This window comes from Magnolia sinica, chromosome 1 (genome assembly GCF_029962835.1).
Source record: "Magnolia sinica isolate HGM2019 chromosome 1, MsV1, whole genome shotgun sequence".
NCBI classification, from domain to species: Eukaryota; Viridiplantae; Streptophyta; class Magnoliopsida; order Magnoliales; family Magnoliaceae; genus Magnolia; species Magnolia sinica.
In genome coordinates, this window is record NC_080573.1 from 14,397,121 (window position 1) to 14,422,122 (window position 25,002).

The 25,002-nt window shown below is 40.7% G+C and overlaps 1 protein-coding gene across 2 annotated transcripts in view; it reads right to left on the bottom strand.

Annotated features, from left to right (window-relative positions):
• The window catches only part of LOC131240619 (probable apyrase 1), a 29,168-nt gene extending 24,342 nt beyond the window's left edge, over positions 1-4,826 (bottom strand). For both annotated transcript variants that reach the window (XM_058238958.1, XM_058238949.1), the window contains exons 1-3: positions 4,240-4,826; positions 3,029-3,157; positions 2,858-2,914 (exon numbers count right to left, since the gene is read on the bottom strand). In XM_058238958.1, the coding sequence (XP_058094941.1) occupies positions 2,858-2,914; positions 3,029-3,157; positions 4,240-4,566 (513 nt within the window). In that variant the 5' untranslated portion in view covers positions 4,567-4,826. The remainder of the gene's footprint in view (positions 1-2,857; positions 2,915-3,028; positions 3,158-4,239) is intronic.
• Between the last annotated feature and the right edge of the window lie 20,176 nt (positions 4,827-25,002).

The window sequence follows — 25,002 nt, forward strand, 5'->3', positions numbered from 1 at the left end:
CATCTAAGCCTTATCCCAATTAATTGGGGTCAGCTACATGAATCCTATTCTGTCATTCCACTCTATCAAGGGCCATATGATCCATACCTTCAGTAGACCACCGCAACTATCTAGACGGTTTGATCTGAGTTACACATGCCACATGTGCAATCTCTATGAGCCTACGTATCATCCATCACCCTACCAAAGTATCAAAGTTTGGCTATTGCTAAAAGATGAGTTATTTGATCCTCTAATGGAGGCGGTTTGGTAGTCCCACATGTGTATAAGAGAACCCATATCCAGATCCTCCACACTACCCCATGGGCCAATGTAGTACACATGTGAGTCCAAGCCACCAACCAGATGGGTCCCGCCATATAAATGCATATGCCCAAAAGCCAGGCTAGTCCATTCATAAAACAGGCCACAACACTATAAGTAAGCCTGGCAATGGGCGCACTTGGGGTTTGTTTAGGCTTGGATTTGAACGACTCAAGCTGAGCCTAACAGGTTGGCCCTTTGTTCTTGTTGTTGGGTTTTTTGTTTTTTCTTTTCTTTTGTGTGTGTATGTGCTTTGACCAAGTCCCAGCCCATTGCCAACCTTATTTGTAAGATGGATGATACATGCATAAAAGAGGTAGTAGGAAAAGACTTGATGACCTATGGTCTAACTGAAGTTATGGCCCTTGAATTTGATAGTGGAATGGCAGGAAAGGATTCATGTAGTCGACCCCAATTAGTTGGGATAAGGCTTAGGATGATGATGATGTTTTTAAATATTTTCCATTATCTTTTAGTAACGAGTGGAGTGATTCAGACTTGTTTTCAAATGAGCCATAACAGTTTCAGCGAGTCATAGTGGTTTGGAACTGGATGAGTCGCATTTTGAAACTGATATATAGAACATTGACTTAGATTGAAATTCTGAAATGAGATGAAATCTTGTTCACTTACCGACTATATTAAGGTATAACAGTATCAGCTGGCATACCAATACATGGTGGCCCTATAATGGCCATTCTTTCTTTTTGCTTTTTCTTTTTTTTTTTGGGGGTGGTTGGTTGTGGTGTGTTTCTCAAAGATTTTTGGTAAATTTCTAAAAAAAATGTGAGGATCCCAAATATGTGTTCCTTTTTGCTTTTATTTTGGACATGTATTTGAGGGTGTAAGGGGCCATTCTTTGGTAAAAATGTTGTCCATTGGGCAATGTCAGCAGTCGACCAAATAGCCTTAATCGAGCACAAATCAAGCATGATTTGGTGGATTTGGGCCCTTTACATATAAATGCAACAAAAAGAAAATGAAGAAAAAAGTGATAGTTTACCCCTTCTTCCAATATTTCCCAAAATGGTCCACTCTACTTCAGCTCATCAATTGATCAAATTTTGAGCATCAACTTTTTTGTTTAAAAGTCAAACAAATATTGAAAGCTGATCAAGTTTTGTGTTTTGATCATTAAAATGGGCCTAGATCTAGTTTAAAATTAGTTTCTAATGTTCCTTCACAATTGAAATGAATAAAGAGGTTGCAAAACAAGGGAACAACTTGAAACTTATGGTCGTATCGGCCTGTAACGGTTTTATCGGTCCCATAATGGTGTCGATATGAGGTGTGTTAGTTGATATGGCCCATGCTTTTCATAATGAACGGATTTACCCCTATATCGCGTAACAGGGGTGGCTGTTTCCTTTACTTAACAGCCAATACAGCCATAACGTAATCGTTTTTAACATCATGGACTGTAGGGACTGAATAGGACTAAGTGGCGAATTACAATTTATGACCCCAAAAAGTCCGGAGATGGTGATCTAATTTCTACTGAATGTGATGTAGAGTTCCACGATTGTGTAATTTCTCCAATTAATTGTTGCCAGGATTGCTCATGATGTGTCTGATTCTTCCTTCATCGAAAAGCTACATGTTGGACCCTTGCATAATTGCATAGTCCAATTAAACATTGCTTACGTTGCACATGATGTGTGTGATAGTTCCATCATAGAATAGCCACATTGTGGATAAAGAAGTAACCCACAAGATGAGTTTGTAGTTGAGTAGTCCAATAATTTCTGCTCGGATTGCTGAGGATGTGCCTAATTCTTTCTTGATTGAAGAATATCACGGTGGATAGAGAATTGCTTAATTCTTCTTATCTTGATAAAAATTGTTTCTAGGTCTGTTTGCCAGAATACAACTCAATGTTTTTTTTTGTGTTTTTCATTATTTATTCTTGTAGTCCCCTCTTTTCGGTTCGACCATGTGCTATGAAAGCTGGAGACAGCTCCAATAAGGCAAGGTACTTCATTAGGTTTGAAGGGACTGAAAAGAGGAGAGACCTAAAAGACTTACTCGAGGTGGTGATAAGAATATGGAGGTTTGTAAATGCGCCGAGAATAGATTGGAATGAGTGGTGAAAACAGATTCCATAGAGCTGAGTCCAAACAGCTAGGGGAAGGATATGATGATGACGATGATACATTACAACTCTTAGCCAGCATAACAGAAGTAACATGGCCAACAAATGCATGTTTGAAGGCGTGATAATTCCTGCTCTGTTTCTATCAGGACTACTATCGCAATGTTTCATGAACTTATAGGGATCCTTCAAGCACCAACCTACCTAAAATGTATCCCTAGAAGTTTTGTAAAGTCCAGCAGTAGCACTTCTAAGCATTTGGAAAGAGAAAGGATATGCATTTTGAATGACATAGGATTGTGAATGAGACACTCTGGAATTACCTTTACCTAATGGCATCAAAGCTGACACGAGTGGTAACATAGTTATCCCGAGCACCACAGTTCTATAAATCATGTTAACTCAGAGAAAACCAAAAAATTCGCACATAAAGCTCAAGTCACAGCATAAATAGATCTTTACCGCTTGCAAAATCCTATCAGCTGTGTTGCCTTCCAACTGCCTCAACCCTGCAGTCGCCTGCATAAACATTGAAATGCGTGCAATGGTCAAGATTGTATCAAGCAATACAGAGTGCAAGATAACAGAGACTGCTTTGAATAGACTCTATGCTCAAGGAGATATCTGAATTACCCCAACTTTAACTGGCGTTTGATGACGCAATGCTGGTGGAACCACATTTTCAGCTTCCCCCAAAAGAGAACTGAGCGAATTTGCAGCTTCTTGGGGGTCACTCGCAAATGAACTCAAACTTTTTTTTACCTGCAAGAAAGAGGCAATAAGCACTGAACAGAATGCATGCACATGGCTAAAACCAATAATGCAGAATGCCAGAATGTACATGTTCCGAAGGGAACCATACTGACAGAACCAAGAAACATTTGAAACTGGAACCAACTAAAAAGAATTACAAAAGTTCTTCCTTAGGCTATGCATGCCTTTGATGACATTATGAGTCGATCTTTAGATGGAATGTTTGTTGTTACAATCCCAATGGTTTAAAGAGCCTAGCTTGATGCATTCCATCAGTTCTTGGGCTTTTAGTATATGGTTAGGTTCTTAACTCATAACCAACACCACATCCTGTGTTTGAATCACGAAAGGGGCGACCTATGGAAAGGGGAACCTGGTAAAGAGTGAAAGCCACCACGACAGTGGAAGGGATACCTGGACAACCAGTGTGCAGCCCCTAGTGGAAATGGCTACCTGTATAACCAGAATGCAGCTGTCATGCCCTCTCCAAGTGGACAAGGGCTAGGGGAAAGGGCTACCTGGAAAAAAGGCCAGAGTGAGTGCCTTCACAGAGTGAGCCGCCACAGACATCGGCCACAGAGTGTGGTGGAACGTTAGGATACCAATGGTTTTTAAAAGGCCTAGCTTGATGTGTTCCATCAGTCCTGGGCCTTTTGGGATATTGGATAGATTCTTAACATTCGCAGAACATAGTGTGGTGGCGTAAAAGCTATAACAATTGTAAAAACTGAAACTGCCTGAGGAGTCTAGAAGAATATGGAAAGGAGGAAGTCATGGCATTGAAAAGAACCCAAAACCAAGTTGTAACAGAGATCTGCAAGGGAAATGGCAGTGATGGATAGAACTGGAGATATCTCTACAATGAGAACCAAAATCAGACTCCAGATGGAAAATGTACAAAGATTGGAAATGAGGAACGAAAGAACCACCAGAAAGAGATTGTAACAGTTACAAACAGTGGCACAGATTGCAAATACATAGATCAACGACGCGAAATCCAACGACTATAAAATCAGATGCTCATTTCAGATTGAACAGAGGCAGAATGCCACATTATCTACCAACTACAATTTACTCAGATCGGGAATTACCTGCTTGAAGAGCTCAAGCTCTTTACCGATCGGAAGGAGATCCAAGTTCTCGTCGAAGCAGTAGACATGGACCCGACTCCCAGAGCTTCCGGCATCGAAGATGACAGCGTAGCTCTTGGAACCATGCGACGCCCTTCTGTCCGGCACGGCCTTGCGGTGTCCAATCAGATCACCGTCGGCAGAGAGAACGGCATCGCCGCCGTCGGGAACACGCGGCATGAGGAAGAGGACGAAGGAGATGAGAAGGAGAGGGATGGAGATTACAAGAATTATGCCCCTGAAGCGGTAGATCTTGTCGGTGAAAGGTTCCTGCCGAGACCGCTTCATCTTATCCTGCTGATGATCGGACGGTGGGGAATGGCCGTCGATGAGGGAGAGTTCGGCGGACGATGGAGATCGATACCGGATCTGGAGGTTGTTGCTGACAGGAGCCTTCAGGGACTGGGAATCCTGTACAGGCTCCAGCTTTGTTTTTCGCTACTCCTTCCAGATTATAACTGTGATAAACTCGTTCGGTTAATCGCTTTTTCCTTTCTACGAAAAATTGCAACTGCATCAGAGCACGAGAGAAGCGAAAGACTGGTAGTTCTAATCAGGGGACGCGGATTAGCAGCGACCCCGGATCCAGGCAGGTAGGTGTGACCCTGACCGTGGGGCCCACCTAAATGTATGTGTTGTATATCCACGCCGTCCATCTTTTTTGGCATCTTGGTTTATGATATAGACCGAAAAGGAAGCAGATCTAAATCTCAGGTGGACCATACTATAGGAAATAGTGGGGATTGACCATTAAAAAACTTTTTGTGGGTCATGTAAGTTTTGGATCATGCTGATATTTGTGTTTTACCTTCGTCCAGGTATGTGTGGGCTTATTGACAGGTTGGATGGAAAATAAACATTAGTGTGGAGCATAGGAAGCTTTTAAGGGTGAGTAATCAACTACAAATGTTTGGTGTGATGGCTGATGCCGGAACGGGGATTGCGTGTGAAAGCCTTTTGGCAGAAGCTTCGTGGGAAGCATTAGGCAAAGCTAGGTGGGCCCACAATGATGTTTGTAAGAAATCCCGTACATCTATTCATTTTTGCTGGATTATTTTAAGGACTAGAGACTCAAAAATGAGATACATCCGTAACTTAAGTCGACCACAACAAAGTTTAAAAAAATAAAAAATGGGTAAGTAAATATATACGGTTATCCGAAACTTATATTGCCCACGAATATTTCAACGGTGCACGTACAATCCTCACTGTTTCCTCCTGTGGTGAGGCCCACTTGAGTTTGGATCTGCCTCGTTTTGTAGCCGCATCCTAACATAAACTGGCAAACGAATGGACAAGATAGGTTTCTCACAAACATCACAGTGGCCCACCTAACATCTAATTTCAGGAAGATGGTGCAATCTACTTAGACACCCCCTTTTTTTCTTTTTCTCTCTCTTTCATTTAGCTGGTTAGTACACCCCACCGTCAGTTCACACTTCACTGTTAGCCACCCCAATAAGATCAATACGAAGACCTCAGTGTTGAAATGGAGTATCTTTCGCTCAATCCACCTAGACGCTTATCAGTTATAACTTACTTAAAAGTTTGCATACGCAGGGTTCAATTAATCCAAACTAAACTGTCCAAATTATAGTTCCCAATTTAGATATATGATGAATAAAAAATTACAATTATTGATTAGCTATCGGACAGTTAAAAACTGAAAATATCCAGCATTTCAACAAAAGAGTCCTTGAATCAGAGATTAGGACTGACCTTGGGAGTTAAACTTAGTAATAGTGATTTTGACCATTTAGTCGGTTTGACTTGAGTTAATGTATGACTTATACACGAACTGTAAATGGCCGCATATCAAGTACCATAGGTAGATGGAGTAAGAAGAACAGTATGTAAAGACATCTTCCCACGGGATTGGGGGCGTCACCGAATCGTGTTACAGCCCACGTTATTCTATGCTTACAAGCCCGAGCACATGACAAGCCCGACTGCCTGAAGCCATTCTATTTGGCACCCGAAAATCAAGCATACCCTAGACCTAGGCCATAATACAGTTAGGGGTGTACATCGAGTCGAACCGAGTCAAGCTGGCCTCAGCTCAACTTGGCTCGGCCACTGGCTGACCTCAGCTCAAACTTAGCTCGGCTCGGTCCTCAAGCCTGACTAGTCAGTTCGGCTTGGTTCGGTTAGCAGCTCGGGCCAAGTTCAAGCCGAGTTCGCCATTGAGGCATTTCCACAAACACCTGAACTGCAACTTCAAAATCTCATTGTTTTACAAATAGAGGCAATGGTTTTATAGGTATTTTATCAAACACCTTTTAAGCAATATAAAAACCAAGAAAAGCAAAGAGGAAAAGGGTATTTGTTTCATGTACATACTTTCTTTGCCACCAGCCACATTTCGTTCAGTCATTTTATCAAACAATTGGTGAGCAACATCAGTGGCAACATAACTAAGTCACCGAACTAGTTCGATTCGAGCTAGATTCGATCCGAGTCGAGTCGAGCTGGGGCCTGCTCGAACTCGGCTCAAACTCATTTTCAAGCTCAAAAAATCACCTCGACTCGACTCGAACTCAGCTTCAAACCGAGTCGAATCGAGCTTTTTTGAGTTGAGTCGAGCGAGCTAACCGAACTAGCTCGGTTCATGTACACCCCTAAATACAATTTAACGGTTGAGATGAGGATGACCACTTATGGATACCCCATCCTCCATGTCAGTCCCACCTAATAAAAGGTCCGGGCAATTGGGGGGCATCGGAGTTTTAAACCAATCTGATATTTGTGCTTTCCCTTCATCCATGTCAATGTGAACTTATGAACAAGTTGGATGGCAAATAAACATCATAGTTGGGTTGAAGAAAGTTCCAGTGATGAGTATCATTGCCCCACTAGTTTTTATGTTATGGTGCACTTTAACTTTGGATCTGACTCATTTTTTAGGTCATGGCCCGAATGATGTGTCAAAATGGATGGACGATATGGACATAATGCGTACATCATGATGGGGCCCACAAATTTGCCACCGCAACATAGTACATGTTGTTGTGCAAGGTAACACAGTGGTGGGTGTTTCCCTGGCACACGTCTTCACGCATGTGTCATATATCCATATTATCCGCCAAATTTTCCTGCTCAATTTAATTTAAGGTATGGACCCAAAAATGAAGTAGATCTACATCTCAAGTGAACCACACCACATGAAAACAGTGGTGATTGACTAGTAAAAATTTATTGGGCCTACAAAAGTTTTGGATAAGCTGATATTTTTGTTTTCCCTTCATCTATAGGTATGTTCTCCCTTCATTTATGTATGTGTGACACTATCAACAAATTAGATGGCAAATAAAGATTATGATGGGCTCTATGAGGTCCTTAATGGTGGACGCCATTGTCTACTTGAGACTTAGATTTGCTTCATTTTTAGGACCATGTACTCAATGGTCTATAAAAATTAATTGACAACACGGACATACAAGCATACATGAGGTGGGCCCCATAGTAAGGGAAATGACTATTACAGTGTTACCAACCTGCTCTAAAACGTACCACTTTTCCTATAACAAATAGGTGGGAGATGGAGGCCATCCCTTATATTTTACAAGGTCCACCGTGATGTTTATGTGAGATCCACTCGAACCATTAGATGTGTATGCCCATGCTAGGCCCAAAGCCATAAAATCAAGCTGACTTGTGATTCAAGTGGACCGTACCAATGAAAACGTTGGGAGAAAGACCTTCACCCTTGATGTTTACAAAGCCTATCGTGATGAGCATGTTGTTGCTCTCAATTCACCCCGTCAGAGCCACTCATGCAGCCGAGGGCCTAGATAGAAAGTACATGCGTGTGCATAATTGCGTGGGGGCTTGCTAGAGTTTGCTTGACTCATAGATATTGACTGAATTGACCGATATTCTAGCGCCAAGATAGACATATTAGGGATTGGACCTAGACTTAGAGTCCTCTCAACCATCGATTTAATGCGCGTTGTACTTAAGCGATTTGAGCAAAGGAATGGGTTAGACGTCACGAATGAGTTATTTTTGCCTTCTACACGTGATTGCGAAAATCGGCCAATTTAACTTTTTATTTCAACAGCGCTTTACACATGGTATTCCTCAATCAAATTAGAAGATTTGCATGTAAAAAAATAAAAACTAGAATAAACACGATCATTTTTTATTAATGTATTGGCCATGTTACAACCATCATGTTTTACAATCTAATTAGTTTGAGAAGTAAGATAAATACTTGATGTACCTATCGGAAGAGATGATAAAAGCAAATAATCGCCAGCATATAACTGGAATATGAATAACTGAATCGAAACTCGTATGGACATGAGAATCTGGTAATTTAAGGTTGCAGATATTTAATATACTCTTAAGATAAACGTATTGTCATGAGAGCTGTTGGATAGTAGTGAACTAGGCTGTGAAAAATAAAATATGCATAAAAGTAAAATAAACATGTAAATAGATGTGTTTGGCGTGGGGCCTCAAGCTCTTCTTCAAGTGCTCCTTTTATAACTTTTTCGATGTAAAGAAAGCCTATCATTGGGCTTATGAATCCTTAGGAATTCTTCTTGTGGCATTTTCGGATAGGCAATTTCTTCCTCTGTAAATCTAGAAGCTTTTAACCATGAAGATCTCAAAAACGCTCGTAGTAGATGGGTCTAATATTTTCCACTCCTACATGTACATGCTCCTTTATAAGACTATATTAGTTCGATCAAGGAAACATCTTTCACTTAATCGTAGCCATTTTTCTGTAGTGATCTAACGTAGATCATACAGTCCCCAACATGAGTGAGATTTGACACCCGATACTGATCTATTCGTGCAAGGCACGCCCATCATTTAATGGGCATGTTAGCCATGGCCATGTGGCATGCAATGGTTCATTCCTTTACAGAGCGTGATAAGAGTTTGTATCATAGTAATAATGACATAATATATAATGTCGAAGGAAGTTTAGAGTCAAATCTTCTCTAACTGTGCCAAAAAACATAGTATCTCCGTATGACATCTTTCCATTGGTCTATGTCAAGGCACCGAAAATAAATGTAAACGCATGTGAAATTCACTCATTTTATGTTAGATTTTTTCTTTTTTTAAAAAAAAAAATGAATAATTATCGAGATTTTCCAAAGACACAATGTAACATGCCTTAAACCTATTTTTAAATACACTTTTTTGTGTCTCTATCACCTCATACACCCATTTTCTTTCATTTTATTTATTACCCGACTATTAGATTGGTGGACCATTTATTTGATGGTTAAAAATGAAAAATTCCAATAGTCTTATTTCAACAAACGAGTGTCTACTAGTCATAAGTCAGAAATGCTCATCCCACCTGATATTGTGTTAATGCCAGTGCGTTTTACAGTGTAGTCATTGGTAAAATTTCTAGTTGCCTGCGTACAAGGCATCCTACACAGCCCGGAGATCTGAGTGTGAGAACACTTCGATGGATGTTTGTGATGGATGGTACGCCCGCAGTTTTGAAATTACCGAATAAGTGCACACGTGGCATACAATAATTTAAACTAAACCGTCCAAATTTTGGGTACCGGTTTAGATCTATCATGAGGCAAAATTCACTCTGGTTGAGTTGTCTAACTACTAGATTGCCTGACATTTACTGGACGGTTAAAAATGAGTTTAAAGTGTCCACGGACAAGAGGTTAGGATTGTTGAACGCCTTCATGTCAGGTGTCTCGAGCAACCAGATTGTCAGTATTTGAGTTCATTCAGGCTCTGTCGACACACCAGGTAGATAGTGTATCGCAGGGTGGTGGGCCCACATGGTGGGTTTTTCCTATGATCTAAACCGTCCATATTACTTTTACTACCATTATAATCTTTTATATCAATTAATCTTCATAATGATCCTAATATTTTATTTTTGAATGAAAGTCATTGAATAGTTTCGTTTCACTGTTCTAAATTCATCTGAAGATATTTAAGAGACGATCGTCCGTTCAGAAGGTATTTCTTATCTTATTCTGAAAAGCATATATTCCAAAACATGGACCGCTCTGATCATTAGACCATTCAGTATGTGCGCCCCACTGGGCGGCGACACATGCTGGATTCTCAGTCGCGACTGAGTCAAAGCAAATTCGTGTAGTTATTTGCTAATCGCATCCGTGTGTGAAATAAAGCTTATGTACACGCCACCACGTGATAGGATGGGTACAAGATCTAATCCATTCATCGGGTTAGTCCGGCATTTTACACATTGTTCCAAATTAATTATTGTCCACCTGTCATGTAGACCCCAGTATTGGAAACATGTGGATGGGTTAGAAATGAAGTTTTTCAGAGATGTATATTTGTTTTGCTAACTGTGGCCACATAAAAAAGTGGATATATCTGATATTTGTAGTAGAAAATCGAGGTAGTGGTTCTGTTATGATGAATGGATTGGATCCCTAGCCTATATGCCATGATGGCATACGTCTGGCATGTACTGGAGCTTTACTGTACACACGCGGGGGACGCGGATTGCATCGTAACCCCGCCTGTTTCCAGCTGTGAACAGGCAGGAGCTTTGAGTAGCCACCGTTACGTATGGGTCATATCTACACCGTCCATCCATTTTTTCCGTATCATTTTAGGATGTAACTCCAAAATTGAGATAGATCCAAGACAGATGTGGACTATAGAGTAGGGATTAAACTCTTACCGTTGAAAACTTCCTGGGGGCATTGAAATTTTGGATGGAGCTGATATTTGTGTTTTATCTTCATCGAAGTCTATGTCACTTTATGAACAGTTGGATGGAAAATAAACGTCATGGTGGGCCTTAAGAAAGTTTCAACGGTGAGAGTCACTATCACCTCTGCTTCCTGTGGTGTGGTCCATTTGATCATTGGATATGTCTAAATTTTAGTATGAAATTATAAAATGATACAAAAAAATGGATTAACGGTGTGGATAAAACTTATACATCACAGTGGCCACTCAAAGCTCCTGCCCGTTCTAAGATGGAGACGGGCGGGGGTGGTCCACTTGAGCCTGGGATCTGCCTATATTTTGATTTTACATTATAAAATGATACGAAAGAAATGGATGGACGGTGTGGATAAAACCTATACATTACAGTGGCCACTCAAAGGTCCTGCCCGTTCCCAGCCAGAGGCGAGCTGGGGTAGGACGCAATCCGCTTTCACGCGCGGGTGGTCTTAACAAAGCTTCCGAGTGAGATACGGCGGGGAAGCAGTCAATTCACTTGACCGACTTCAGTCGGGCCTTTTCTGTGTTGCCCACCTTACGTTGTGTATCCACACCGTCCATCCGTTTTGCAGCTCATTTTAGGGCATGACCCAAAAATGAAATCTTAAGTGGACCACACCACAGAAACAATGGTGATCGACCATTAAAAACTTTCTGTGTGATTCCAAGACTAGATGTCACTGTATCCAATGTCTAGTTTATTATCACCTGTGAAATAGGAAAATATTCAGGGCTCCTACTTAGATTTGTACATGTGAAGAGTTCAATTAATCAATTTGGACCGTCCGTTGGCTATAGCACACATTTCTTAGGCTACCAGGATGAAATTAATATGATCAGATGATTAGATTCATTTTAAAATAGATTTCTTCTTTACATCCATTTCCTTTTTGAGCCATTGATGAGATGTTTAGTATACACCATCAAATTGTTTTTTCAGACACATTAGAAATCTGTGATGGACCCCAACGAATGGATGGTCAAATTACCGATTGGGCTGATTTTTACACAACTGATCTTGACCGTTCATTTTATAGCTCATTGTTTGGCTTGTTAGATCGTTGGATGCGTGTGATTTTTGTGCTGCAACACATGAAATAGACGATCGACCTAATGGACTGTCTAGATTAAAAGATTGCACTGTCCAAGTGCTTGGATACAACTACGAGCGTGGTAACTTATAAAGGTAGTCGGATGTACTTAATAAAGTAGTAGTCAACCGTAAAGAAAACGAACCTACAACTACAAGCAAGCGCGTTGTAAAGATGAGAGTGGAATCCCTTTAAGCATGAAAAGGAGAGCTTTGGTAAGCCCCCACGCATCTGGAAGTCAGTCAATGCACAGGCCACCGCATGTGCCAATGTAGTGAACAGATGCAATATCTAAGCCATTCATTAGAAGGATGCTGACATTGAGGTTTCCTAACCCAAGAATAAGATCATTTTACTAGTCAGGTGGGCCACAAGTATCATAGTTCTAATATATTATAAGGTGGTTTAAAAACTCATCCAATGTTTTTTAACCGATCATCTTATTTCTAATATCATAGTTCACCTACTTAATGGAATGGATCACCTTTAACTGCAGTAACATATACATGGTGGGTCATCTGATGGCTGGTTGGGATATTTCACGTCTGGCATGCTGATAGAAATGACAGCGTGTGTATTGGCTGAGGTTGTCCCAGTAGGTAGCTAGCTATTCGAAATTAATGACCGTGTTACAGTCAGTTTGATTTTTTTTCATATAAATACCTATCTTTCGGTGCATATGTGAAAACTTGCTACTTTTAAAGTATTTTTAAACAAATACCTACCTTTTAGGTTGTTAGTATAGTATGTGTGACGTAAAAAAATCATAAATGTGGCATATGATATTTTGTGAAGGACTAAGAAGATAGAGCTAAGACGCTTTGACTAACCCATCTACCTAGTTATGTGGGGCCACGGCAATTAATATCTATGTGACATCCAATCATAGTAAGTTTCATCAAATTATAGTAGGAGATTATCTTGAAAACCAAGCAGATTCAAAACTGACCACACCACATGAAACGATCAAGGATAGAAACACCACCATTGAAACCTTTTTGGGGCCCACCATCTTATTTATGATTCATCTAACTAATTCATAAGGTGACCTACAGTGATAAAGAGAAGGAATAAAGGTTTTTTTTTATTTTTATTTTTATTTTAATACCAAAGTAAACATAAGGCTTAATTTAAACACCAAAATAAATTTCATTTTCAAATGTTTATTTTTTTTAACTTTTGACTTTTTTGTCTTTTTTAGATAAAAATTGTCCTTAATCCATCCCAACGCGTATAAAAGCACTTGTGTGCTGAGAATGTTCGTAGAGCTCACATTTATGTTTAATGTGGACCGTTAAAACTACCATTGGGTCCACTGCTAGAACTATGTAGCCCATTCATAAGGTCACATGGGTTACGATAAAGGGAAGATACAAATTTCAACTTGATCCAAACACCTTGTCACCCCGTAACTTATAAATAATGGATCTTCAATTCTCATTGTTTTTTGAAGTGTGGTCCACTGGTGAGTTACATACCTCTCAACTCATGCCCTAATCTTAAAAGTAAAAATGGATATATGACGTGAATATGACATGAATCTCATGATAGGCCCCACAAACAGTGACCCGAGGCCATATAATAGGTTCCATAGAAGTTTAAAAGGATTCACTATTTACACATGGTTGGGGTAATCATTATCACATGATAGGCGTTAAGGTTTAGATGTTGTAGAGGTTATGACTATGATGTGGTAGGGTCGATGTTCCAATGTAGTGAGGGTAGTTATTCTGATGTTACAAGGGTTACGATTATGGCATTATATAGGTTGTTGTCTTTACACGGTAAGGATTAGGGTTTGCATGTTGTAGCAGTTGTGGTTCGTGCAAACTGCAATCTCTCAAAGATGAAAAACCTCAATCCCTACAATGTTAAAATTGTGGCCTCTTAGATATATTCGCAGGGCCTACTATATGACCTTAGGTCACCATTTTTTAGGCTTGACATGATGTTCGTATTCTATCCACACTATCCATTTATTTTGGCCTTTAAGGTTAAAGCATGTGCCAAAGAATAAAAGATGGGATTGAATATTTAAAATTTGTGAGGCAATATGATGTTTAAATGAAGCTAAAATTTGTGTATTCCTCTCATTCAAACCCTTGCAATCTTATGAACAAGCCAAATGACTACAATAGTAGATTAAATGTAGGTTTCAACAATTTGTATCAAGCATAAATGGGGCTTTACAAACATTCTCCACACGCAACCACATTTATAAGTGATGGGATAGATGCAATACATTTTTGCTCAATCTTTTTTTAAAATGTCATAAGTCCAAAAAATAAACATTTGGAATATACATTTATTTTGATATATAAACATTTAGAACATTCTTCGCCCACAATCAATTTTATAAGCGGTGGGATAGATGCAATTAATGTCATTTTCGTTCAAAATTATATTTCAAAAAACTATTAGAAGTCTAAAAATAAGCATTTAGAATATATTATTAATTTGATATTTAAAGTGAACCTCAAGTATACTTTGATTAAAAAATTCCAAACATAAAATCAATCTCATTAGAAACTTCAGTGAACCCCAATAAAGCTTGAGCATTAAATCTCCACTATTTCTTATGGTGTGGCCCATTTGAGTTTTGAATTTTCCTAAAATTTTGGGCTCACTTTAAATCCTGAGTTAGCAACAACTGGATGTAATAAAGATATTGCAATAGACCCTGTTAAATTTTGGGTTGCACGTGGTAAAAAATGTGTAAAACAGTCTTTTACATGATAGTTTTCTTTTTTATAAACTAGCACTCAGTCAAAGGCAAATCTGCTACCTTTTGGATAGTATACCTAAAAAGTATGGATTTTTGTACAAAACTTAAAAGGTATTAGTCTATTTACCAAAGCAAACCATTTTTAGAGATACATTAAATGGAAAAAAAAATCCTTCAAAAGTGGAGATGAGAGTTTCCCATTGCTAACGAACAAAGCGCTCTCATGTCATCCACAGAGTCAGTGCATGTGGGGGACATGGTTGATTTATCCAGACCATAGAGCCTCTCTATCGTTGAACCACGCAAATACATGAGGGCCTGTTTAGCGCATGGTATTAAATGGGCTTAGGTGGGATGGAATTGCATCTGGTCCTGTGCCAATTCCCTCCATGTTTGAGATGGAATTGCGTTGCGTTCCGTGCCAATTTCACTCAATGTTAGCAAGTTGTGAAGGTGCCACCATGATGTATGGGCTATATCCACACCGTCCACCCATTTTTCGAGATCATTTTAGAGCATTGGCTAAAAAATAAGGCAAATCTAAAGCTCAAGTGGACCCCACTTTAGAAAGCAACGGGGATTGAATACTTACCGTTGAAAACTTCTTTGGGGCCACATAAGTTTTGGATCTGCCTCATTTTTAGGCTTATGCCATAAAATGAGGTTACAAAACAAATGAACAGTTTAGATATAACATATGTGTATTATTTTAAATAGTTTCAGATGGTGGTGGGTACATCCATTCAATGTACCACCATATTACAAACAAAGCATGGAATTAAGCTTATCCATAGTAACAGGGGACAATCCCTGCCATGGGTAATAATTATATTTTTTAATCCCATCCCACCTAATCCTTCCCAATCCGCCCGTCCAAACAAGCCCTAAGCCACATTCAATGGCGGAAAGATCCAAGATACTTGGTGACGTGAACACACCACGGAGGTAGGTGGTGTGTGCCGGTCCCAATTAATCATGGCTTGATTATTTCAGGAAAGATTTGATCCGCTCTTTTTATTCGAAGTATCTAGCTTGTAACACACATTACATGGTGGGCCCGCATACTTGGTGACGTGAACACACCACGGAGGTAGGTGGTGTGTGCCACATCACGCAATACGCGTCCAAATGAGAATCGTGAACGTATCGTATCCCAATACGTCGGAATGTATTCTACCAAATCTCAAAGGAAAACACGAGCTCAAGCTGAAGCATGCACGCAACCGGTCGAAACTCACGCCGCTGGGCGCTTGGCGGTCGCCATGTTGGTGGGCGTGCTGGGAGTTGCGAGATGCCGTTAGATGCAGATCAAATGCTCGACAAAATTCCCGAAAGAAGATGGCTGTAGACGCGTAAATGTCGCTTTTTTATTGACGCTGTATGGAGTGCTTGCCGCTTCTAAAGAAAAGTAGCAAACACTAGAGAAAAGATGAAGGTATCTCCTGTCCCTCTCTTTTTAGGACGCAGTTTGGCTAGTGAAGCTGCCACTAGCAGGTGGCTAGTGGTCGGTGCGATGTGGACCCCACCATGATGTATATGTTTTATCCACGCCGTCCATCCAATTTGAAAGATAATTTTAGGGCCTGATTCTAAAAACGAGGTATATCTAAGTCTCAGGTGGACCACACCATGGGAAAACAGTAGTGATTGAATGTCCAGCATTAAAAACCTCTTAGGGCCCACTGTAATGGTTATTTGACATCTAACCTGTTGATTAGGTCATACAGACTTGGATGAAAAAAATATATACCTGCTTGACCCAAATATTTTGTGGCACCAATAACTTTTTAACGGCGGGTGTTCAATCAACACTGTGCGGTCCACTTAAGATTTGGATTAACCTCATTTTTGGGCTCATACCATAAAATGATCTGGAAGAATGGGTAGACGGCATGGATGAAACACATACATCGTGGTGGGCCCCACAGAGCACCGACCACCGGGGTCAATACCCAATCTGTTTCCCTCTTCTTTACGACATCCTATCATTCAACAATATGGTAGGCGCTTGACCGTGGACCCGAATCCTTCACAACACGTTTTCCACGGTGCACAAAACACCCTAGTTTGTGGGCCCACCATGTTGTATATGCAAATCCACTCCATCCATCAAGGTCTATCGTTGATTCTAAGATGATATGCAAAAAAATCAGCAAGATTATCAACTCAGGCGGGCTACATCATGGGGAACCTTAGGATGAGATTCCAACAGTAGGTTTGCGTGTGGGGCCACCATGATTTGTATATTTCACCTAACCAGTTAATCATCATGATGAAGTGAAAATACAAAGTTTTAGGAGTAGTTTTACACTGTTCCCATTGGTGTGGCCCATCAATTTTTATTTTTATTTATCGGGATGACCTTTGTGTGTACGGTTAATATAACGGTTCTAACCTGATGGACGGAGTGGATTTACACATAAAAACATGTTAGGTCCTACAGAGCTGGGGTGTTTTATGCAGCTGCGTAATACAGGTGCTGTGGACGATTCCGCTTTTGCATGTGGTAGGTAAAACTCATCCATCGAATGTCACTCGTTACCCTGATTTGTACAGGGGTTGCACATGCAACCGGTAAACCGCACCGGAACCTACCAAACTGGGTCCAGTTCCGAAGTGCACCGTTCTGGTTCCGAAAATCAAAGAACCGTTAGTTCAGCTCGGTTCTTGGTTTGGGGTTCCTTAGAACCGAACAGGACCATAGAAGTGAACTTGGAACCGGACCATGAATTGGATCATAGAACCAAACTTTGGAACTGAACCTGGAACTGGACCATCCAATTAATAAATATTTGAAAAAAATTAAATATAAAAAGTCACAAAAAAAAAAAACCTAATCTCCCAAGCACCTCACGCTGCCCAGCCCCCATTCTCATCTCTCTCATGGGCTGGATTATAACACGATATCTAGATCATTCATCAAATGGATCACAACACGAATAGACATGGGCTGGATTATAAAAAGCCCAGAACTATAGAACCGAACCGGAACGAACCAGTTTTTACTGTCCGGTTCTGATTCAGTTCTAGAGTGCAAACGGTCCGATTCCGATTTTCCTGGAACCGTTAGGAATGGTTCGGTTCCGGTTTCACCCCAGAACTGGACTGAACCGAACTGGGGTATTATTTAATAGTCAGGTGGCCCATGCCACTTTATATGCAGGCCCTCATAAATGGTACAATTGGTATGTGTTAATTCAAGTTGAACTGACTAAGTTGTGCTATCCACTGTCGCTAACTCACAGTCCCAAAATCAGATTGACTGACCAATCCTAACCTCTGATTCGCGGACACTTGTTTGTCCAAATAGTAACCGTCCAAAATAAATTTCCATCAATCTGGTAATCAGATAATCTTATAAGCGTTATTCTTGTTCATGATACATGTAAATTTGGCCCATAATTTAGACCCTTTAAGCATGCAATTTATAAGTAATCTGTAAGTACCAGCATATCATCCATCACCCTCTGCCAGAGTATCAAAGCTTCTCTCATTTGAGTGTTGCTGATTCAGAATCATAGACGGTGTGGATTGATGTCGATATATTGTCCATGCACATGATCTGTTTGAAGTGGGCCTCAGGTGCCTTAGATACTGTGGCTGCTGCTCTCTCTTACTGGTATAAATTGACTGATAACTGAGTCTGACTTGGAATTTCGGTTCAGAAGAATATCTGTGACCCATTCACGTGTTAGGTACCCACCATGACATCAACATGCAGAATTCTCCAACACGCTTTCTCCAAAGTCAATCACGGCAAATGGATTTACTATTCTTCCACGCCAGAGAATGTAGTAGTGTAGAAGGAATCAAAGTCAACATCGGATTCCTTGAGTATGACCCAACTTCATGTGGCGATGGCTATGATCTTGCTGTTACAATCCTACTGGTTTAATAGCCTAACTTGACTTGTTCCATCGGTCGTGAGGCTTTTGGCGTATTGGTTAGGTTCTTAACAATTGATATTAGAGCCAACACCACATCCTGTGTTTGAGTCACGGAAGGGGCAGCCCATGGAAAGGGCAACATGGATTAGAGTGAAAGTCTCCATGACATGGACAGGGCTACCTGAACAACCAGAGTGTAGTTGCCATGAGTGGAGAGGGCTACTTGGAAAAGAGGCCAGAGCAAGTGGCCCCACAGAGTGTGTTGTAGGCTGAAGTGGATGTCGGCTGTAGAGCGTGGTGGGATGTTATGATCCCAATGATTTAATATCCTAACTTGACGTGTTCCATCAGTCCTGGGGCTTTTCGCGTATTGGTGCTTTCCTGTAGTTTATGGTGCACACCTGATAAAAAAAGAAGGCTACAGACATGGACTATGCAGATCTTTTCCAGCAAATTATTTAGAGGCTAGACAACATGGAGGCGTCCTTCAAAGACATGAAAGAAGAATCCACCGCTTGTACCCATAGTACACAAATCTCAACACATGGCCCGACTACAAGACGTTTAAACACCGAGCAGATGATAACAATGGCAAAACTGGGGCCATGACTCAGTTGTGTACCTTGCGACTAGAATTTCCATGCTTTGATGGCACTGATCCGGTACCTTGGTTGAACCAAACCGAGAAGTTTTTGAATTTCCGTAGAATTCCACCGGATTGACGTGTGGAGGTAGCTTCCTTCCACTTAGGAAAAGAAGCCCTCCAATGGTACCATTGGTTGAAACAGAATGATGTCATCTCTTGGAGGACTTTTTCAGAGGTGTTGACATCACGATTCGGACCAACGGAGTTTGATGATAACTCTGCGGATGTCAAGCACCTCAAACAGGTCGACTTGCTATGGGACTACTAATCCGAGTTTGAACGCATAACCAGCCTACTGCCTGATATTCCTACAAGTCACTTTGTTAGCTTCTTCACTGAAGGAGTCAAAGATGACATTTGTTGGAATGTCAAAAGCCAAAAGCCCTTGACAATGTTTCAAGTAATCTCATTGGCGTGGTTGTTTGATGAAAACATACTCAACTGTGTAAAAATTCAGGTTTGGAGCTACAAGTAGTGGAACACCAACCCACCAACTGTGAATGCAATGAGCAAGGCAACCACATCCAACTTCAGATGCCTCATTCTAGCCGAGATAGAGTGGTAAGAGAAAGGGTTGTGTTACAACTTTGACGAGAAGTTTTTCGCTAATCACCGCTATAAGGCGTAATAATTTTGCATTATTGGTGACGACACAACGATTGTGGGGATTGAGTAGCCCGATGATGAGGTCGATAGGGGTAACAATCAAGATGAGCAACCCCTAAAATCTGTCGACAACCAATCTTATTTCATGCTCTAAAAGGGTAAACCGCACTGCCAACCATGCGAGTATGGAGAATAATTAAAAAGGAGCCTCTAACTGTTCTCATCGATTTGGGAAGTACCTGCAATTTCTTTAATGTAAAGCTCGCTAAGCGCTTGGGCTGTCGGTTATAATTCAGAGGAGTGCTTCGTCTAACGGTTGTTAACGACATGACATTGAACAACAATGGTACATGTCCTCAACTTTAGTTTACCATTCAACAAGTAAATTTTGTTGTTGATATGTATTTACTTGAATTCGGTGGCTGTGATATGGTGTTTGGAAGTCAGTGGGTCTGAACTCCTGGTCTCATTTTGTGGGACTTTGCTAACCTTTGGATGTGGTTTCGAGTAAACAGTACGGACGTCATGATCCATGGGATGACTGAATAAAACCTCAATTTATCAAGTCAGCATGAGCTCATCAGGAAATTTGCAATGGGGCATCTTGTGTCCTTTTGTATATATGCAATGTGAAGTAACAAAAAAAAATCAGAGAATCGGAGTTGTTACAAGTTACAACTGCTCAGCCAATACACAGATATATTTGAAGAACAAAAGGGACTACTACCAGCTCAAGGTTGTGACCACCAAATTAATTTACTGCCTGGAAGTGGGCTTGTCAATGTATGGCCATATCGATATCCCTATTTCCCAGAGGGGGAGATTGAGCGCCGTGTTCAAGATGTTAATGATCGGGATCATAAGACCAAACAACATCCCTTATTCCTCTTCGGTTCTACTAGTTTGCAAGAAAGACGGCTTTGGGAGAATGTGTGTTGATTATTGATCATTGAATGATGTAACGGTGAAGGAGCGGCTCCCTATACAAGTGATTGATGAACTCTTGGACGAGCTGAGCGAGACTTCCTACTTCACTAAATTAGATATTCGTTCGGGATACCATCAAATTCAAGTGAAAGAAGACGATATTCCAAAACGGCGTTCTGCACTCATAAGGAAGGAGTGGTTACTGACTTGAAGAAGGTGCAATGCATGGGGTGGCCTTGGCCCACCACCATTAAAGCCTTGTGAGGCTTCCTTGGACTCACCAGGTATAATAGGAAGTTTGAGCGCAACTATGGGTAGATTAGTGCGCCATTGATAGCCCTATTATGAAAAGACTCTTTCAAATGAGGTGAATTGGCAAATTAGCTTTTGAAGCATTGAAAAGGGCCATGTCCACAACTCCGGTGTTAGCACTCCTTGATTTTCAAGCCATTTGTCACTGAATGTGATGCTTCCGAAGTAGCAGTGGGGGTTGTACTAATGCAAGAAGTGTGCCCCATAGCCTTCCTTACTAAGGTGCTTCCCGAGCTCAACTAGGGTTTTTTTCACTCACAAAAAGGAAATGTTCACCATAATTTATGCCATCACCAAGTGAGGACTTTATTTGGTTGGGCACCACTTCAAGGTTTGAAAGGATCATTGTAGTCTCAAATATATGTTGGAAGAAAGGGTAACAACTCCAAACAAGAAAAATGGTTATACAAGTTAATGGGTTATGATTATGAAGTGATTTACAAGAAAGGCTATGAAAATCAAGTCGCCGATGCACTCTCTAGGTACATTGCCAAGGCATCATTAACAGCCATTTCCATGCTAGTGACCTGTTGACTGTAAGATCTGGTTCTGGAGACAGCTAGTAGTGCATATGTGATTGGCATCATAGAAAAAATTCGAGCCATATTATCTAATTATCCTAAATATACCATTGGACATGGTCAGTTGTGTTGCAAGGAGAGATTGGTGTTAGATCTGAATATGCAGGGTAAAAAGGTTGTACTGCAATAAATGCATGACTCCCAGGAGGCCAACCATGCAGGTTTCTTAAAAACCAGCAAAAATGCATTCGTCACCTATCCTATTGACGAGGCATGAAATGAGTCATAAAAGATTATATTGTTGCCTGTGATATTTATCGTGGCCGATCAGTTGAGTAAATATGCTCACTTTGTTTCGTTATATCATCCTTACAATGCAGCCCAAGTAGCACAAGTTCAAAATTTTAAACTACATGGCATGCCTAACTCTATTGTTTGTGACTGTGATGTTGTTTTCACAAGTGCCATTGGAAAGAATTGTTTTGTTTGCAAGGAATGGAGTTGTTGATGACCCCTTCTTATCATCCCTTAACGGATGGATAGATTGAGCGGGTTAACTGATGTGTGGAGACCTATTTACATTGCCTTATGGGTTATCAACCACAATCTTGGGTGTGATGGCTACCATGGGCTGAATGGTGTTATAATGCTTCCTTTCATGAATCCATTATGATGATGCCACATGAAGCCATTTATGGAGAGACACCTCCTTGATTGAGACTTATGTCCATGGCATGAACACGGTCCATCATGTGAAACAAGGGTCGCTGAAATGAGACAACATCTTTGATTCTTGAAGGACAACTTTACAACGGCCCAGGCTAGGATGAAGACCTAGGCAGATAAAAGGTGCATCAAATGGTCGTTTGAGATTGGTGACATGTTTTATCTTCGATTACAACCCTATCGACAGTCGTCCATGGCATTGCACAGTTCTACAAAATTAGCGCCTCAATTTTATGGGACTTATAAAGTACTAGAAAATGAAGGTACTGTTGGCTGTTGCATACAAAATTGAGCTGCTGGTCAATTTGCATATTCACCTGGTATTCCGTGTGTTTTGCCTCAAAGAGAAGATTGATGACCAGTCAATTATTTCCACTACTTTGCTAGTTTATTCGGATGTTGGGGTCATAGAATTGGTGCCAGAGTATTCTTGAGCGTCGCATCGTGAAGAGGAATAATAAAGCTATCACCCAAGTACTGATCAAATGGGCTAATCTCCTGATGGAAGATGCAACATGGGAAATGTGGTAGAAAATTCTAGAGCGCTATCAGGACTTCCAACCTTTATTTGAAGAAAGGTGGAATGTTACAACCCCACATGTGGATAGGAAGAGTTAATTTTCTTTTGAATTTAAGTTTGTTTTCTTTTGAATATGAGTTGAGGAAAGTCATATGAATAAGAATAAGGTAAGATCTAGGTGGTCACCAAAGGATGGGTAGAAAAGTAGGGAAATCTTGGGTTGTTATGGATTGTTATGGGTTGTTGCTAAAATAGGGGCAGGAATCCTATGGAGAATAAATATACCATGTAGGCATCTTTATGACCATGAATGAATTTTCAAAGTTCCTGGGAGCTAATGAGAACAAGAGGTTGAATTCTCCCTCTAATGAGATTTCAGTCCCTGATTCTATCTAAAACAACCCCTTTTTGGTATCAACAGTAACAAGTTTGTTACAATACCTTTCACCAACAGCGAACCCCTCCCGGTATCTAACGCCAACTACTATCCTCCATCGCCACGGGACCTGAATTCTTCAATTCTCAAGGGATTCTGTTATGGGTCCATACCATCGCTTTACAAGAAAGATGGGGTCGATCATGGGCCACAGCAGAGTGGCCAGGGGCTTCCTTGGTCATCTGATGGAGAAAAGCCTCCCTCTTATGCTAGCAGTTGGAATTAGCCTAGCGATGCCATCCCCGACTATGGTAACAGTTGTTGGATGGGTGATATCTTCTCTTACAGCAATGGCCATGACTATGGATGTGGCGACAACGATAATAATGAGCCTGTGGGCCCATATCAAGGTGAAGAAGAGAGCTATGGTTGGGAAACTCAAGCTGTGGATGATTGCTGCCTGAATTATGCAGAACCTTGTGTAGATACACTTTCTAGCTGGCTTTTTGCATCTCAAGAAGATGAGAACAACTACCATTCTGCATGATGCCAATAATTAAAACTCTGGAAATCAGCGGAATGGGACAGCAGAATATTTGTTTGGGTTTTGAAATCCTTATGGTGAAAGTAGAGATGAGATCCACAGTTTTGGAAATCCTACCTATGGCTATGAAAAGCATATCCCCGTGGAGTCTCGTTATGGGCAGGATGAGTATAGTGAACTGTCGTGGTTTCAGGAACCAATATACAACAGAGATTACCACGAAGAAGAGCTACTCAGAATATCTGTGTAGCCAACATTGTGTGGATGTGTCCACTATTTCCCCGTCTTCTCTCTCTCTCTCTCTCTCTCTCTCTCTCTCTCTCTCCGGCCTCTGTTTTCGGTTGCAACCGTAATATAAGTGATTAGGAATTAGATATGATAAAGAAGTCCTCCCATGAGAGTAGGTAAGAGAAGCCCGGACACGTCGAAAAGAAATAGTTACTTCAGCCTTGTAGTGGATTTGGAAACACACACACACAGAGAGAGAGAGAGAGAGAGAGAGAGAGAGAGAGAGAGAGTATTAGAGGTAGAGAGAAACTTTGATACTTTGGAAGAGTGTGATGGATGAGACAGACGTAAAAATTACTTAGAAATTGCATACATGGCACACAAAGTAATTCATGTTACTGTCCAAGATATGGATCCAGTTTTAGATATATTAATTATCAGAATATCTGATTGGTGGACATTTATCAGAAGGTTAATAAAGAAAACAATGTTCCTATTTCATCAAACAAGTTTCCACAAATTAGATGTTAAAATTGTTCAACCAATCTGATTTTGGGACTATGACTTAGTGACAGTGGTTTCCACAATTTATAAGATGTGTGCAATTTATGAGTGCCTGTGTATCGAGTGTCATAAGCTGCCAGAGTATAACTCCCCTAACAGGTAACACATTCAGTTTTCCTGTGCATGAAAGACATCCACGTGAATCATTTGGAAGGCATTTATATGTTGGGACGAGCGATGTCCTAATCTGAAAGTCGAAGCAATTTCCATAGGAATATCACTCCCCTAAGTCTCATCCTCCTTAGTCCTTCCCAATTAACGCTCTGTCTCTGAATTGTTTGGATCGGTTTACTTGGGTTTGGAGTGTTCTTTATTCTCTTTATTTAGCAGGTTGGTCAGTATTTAG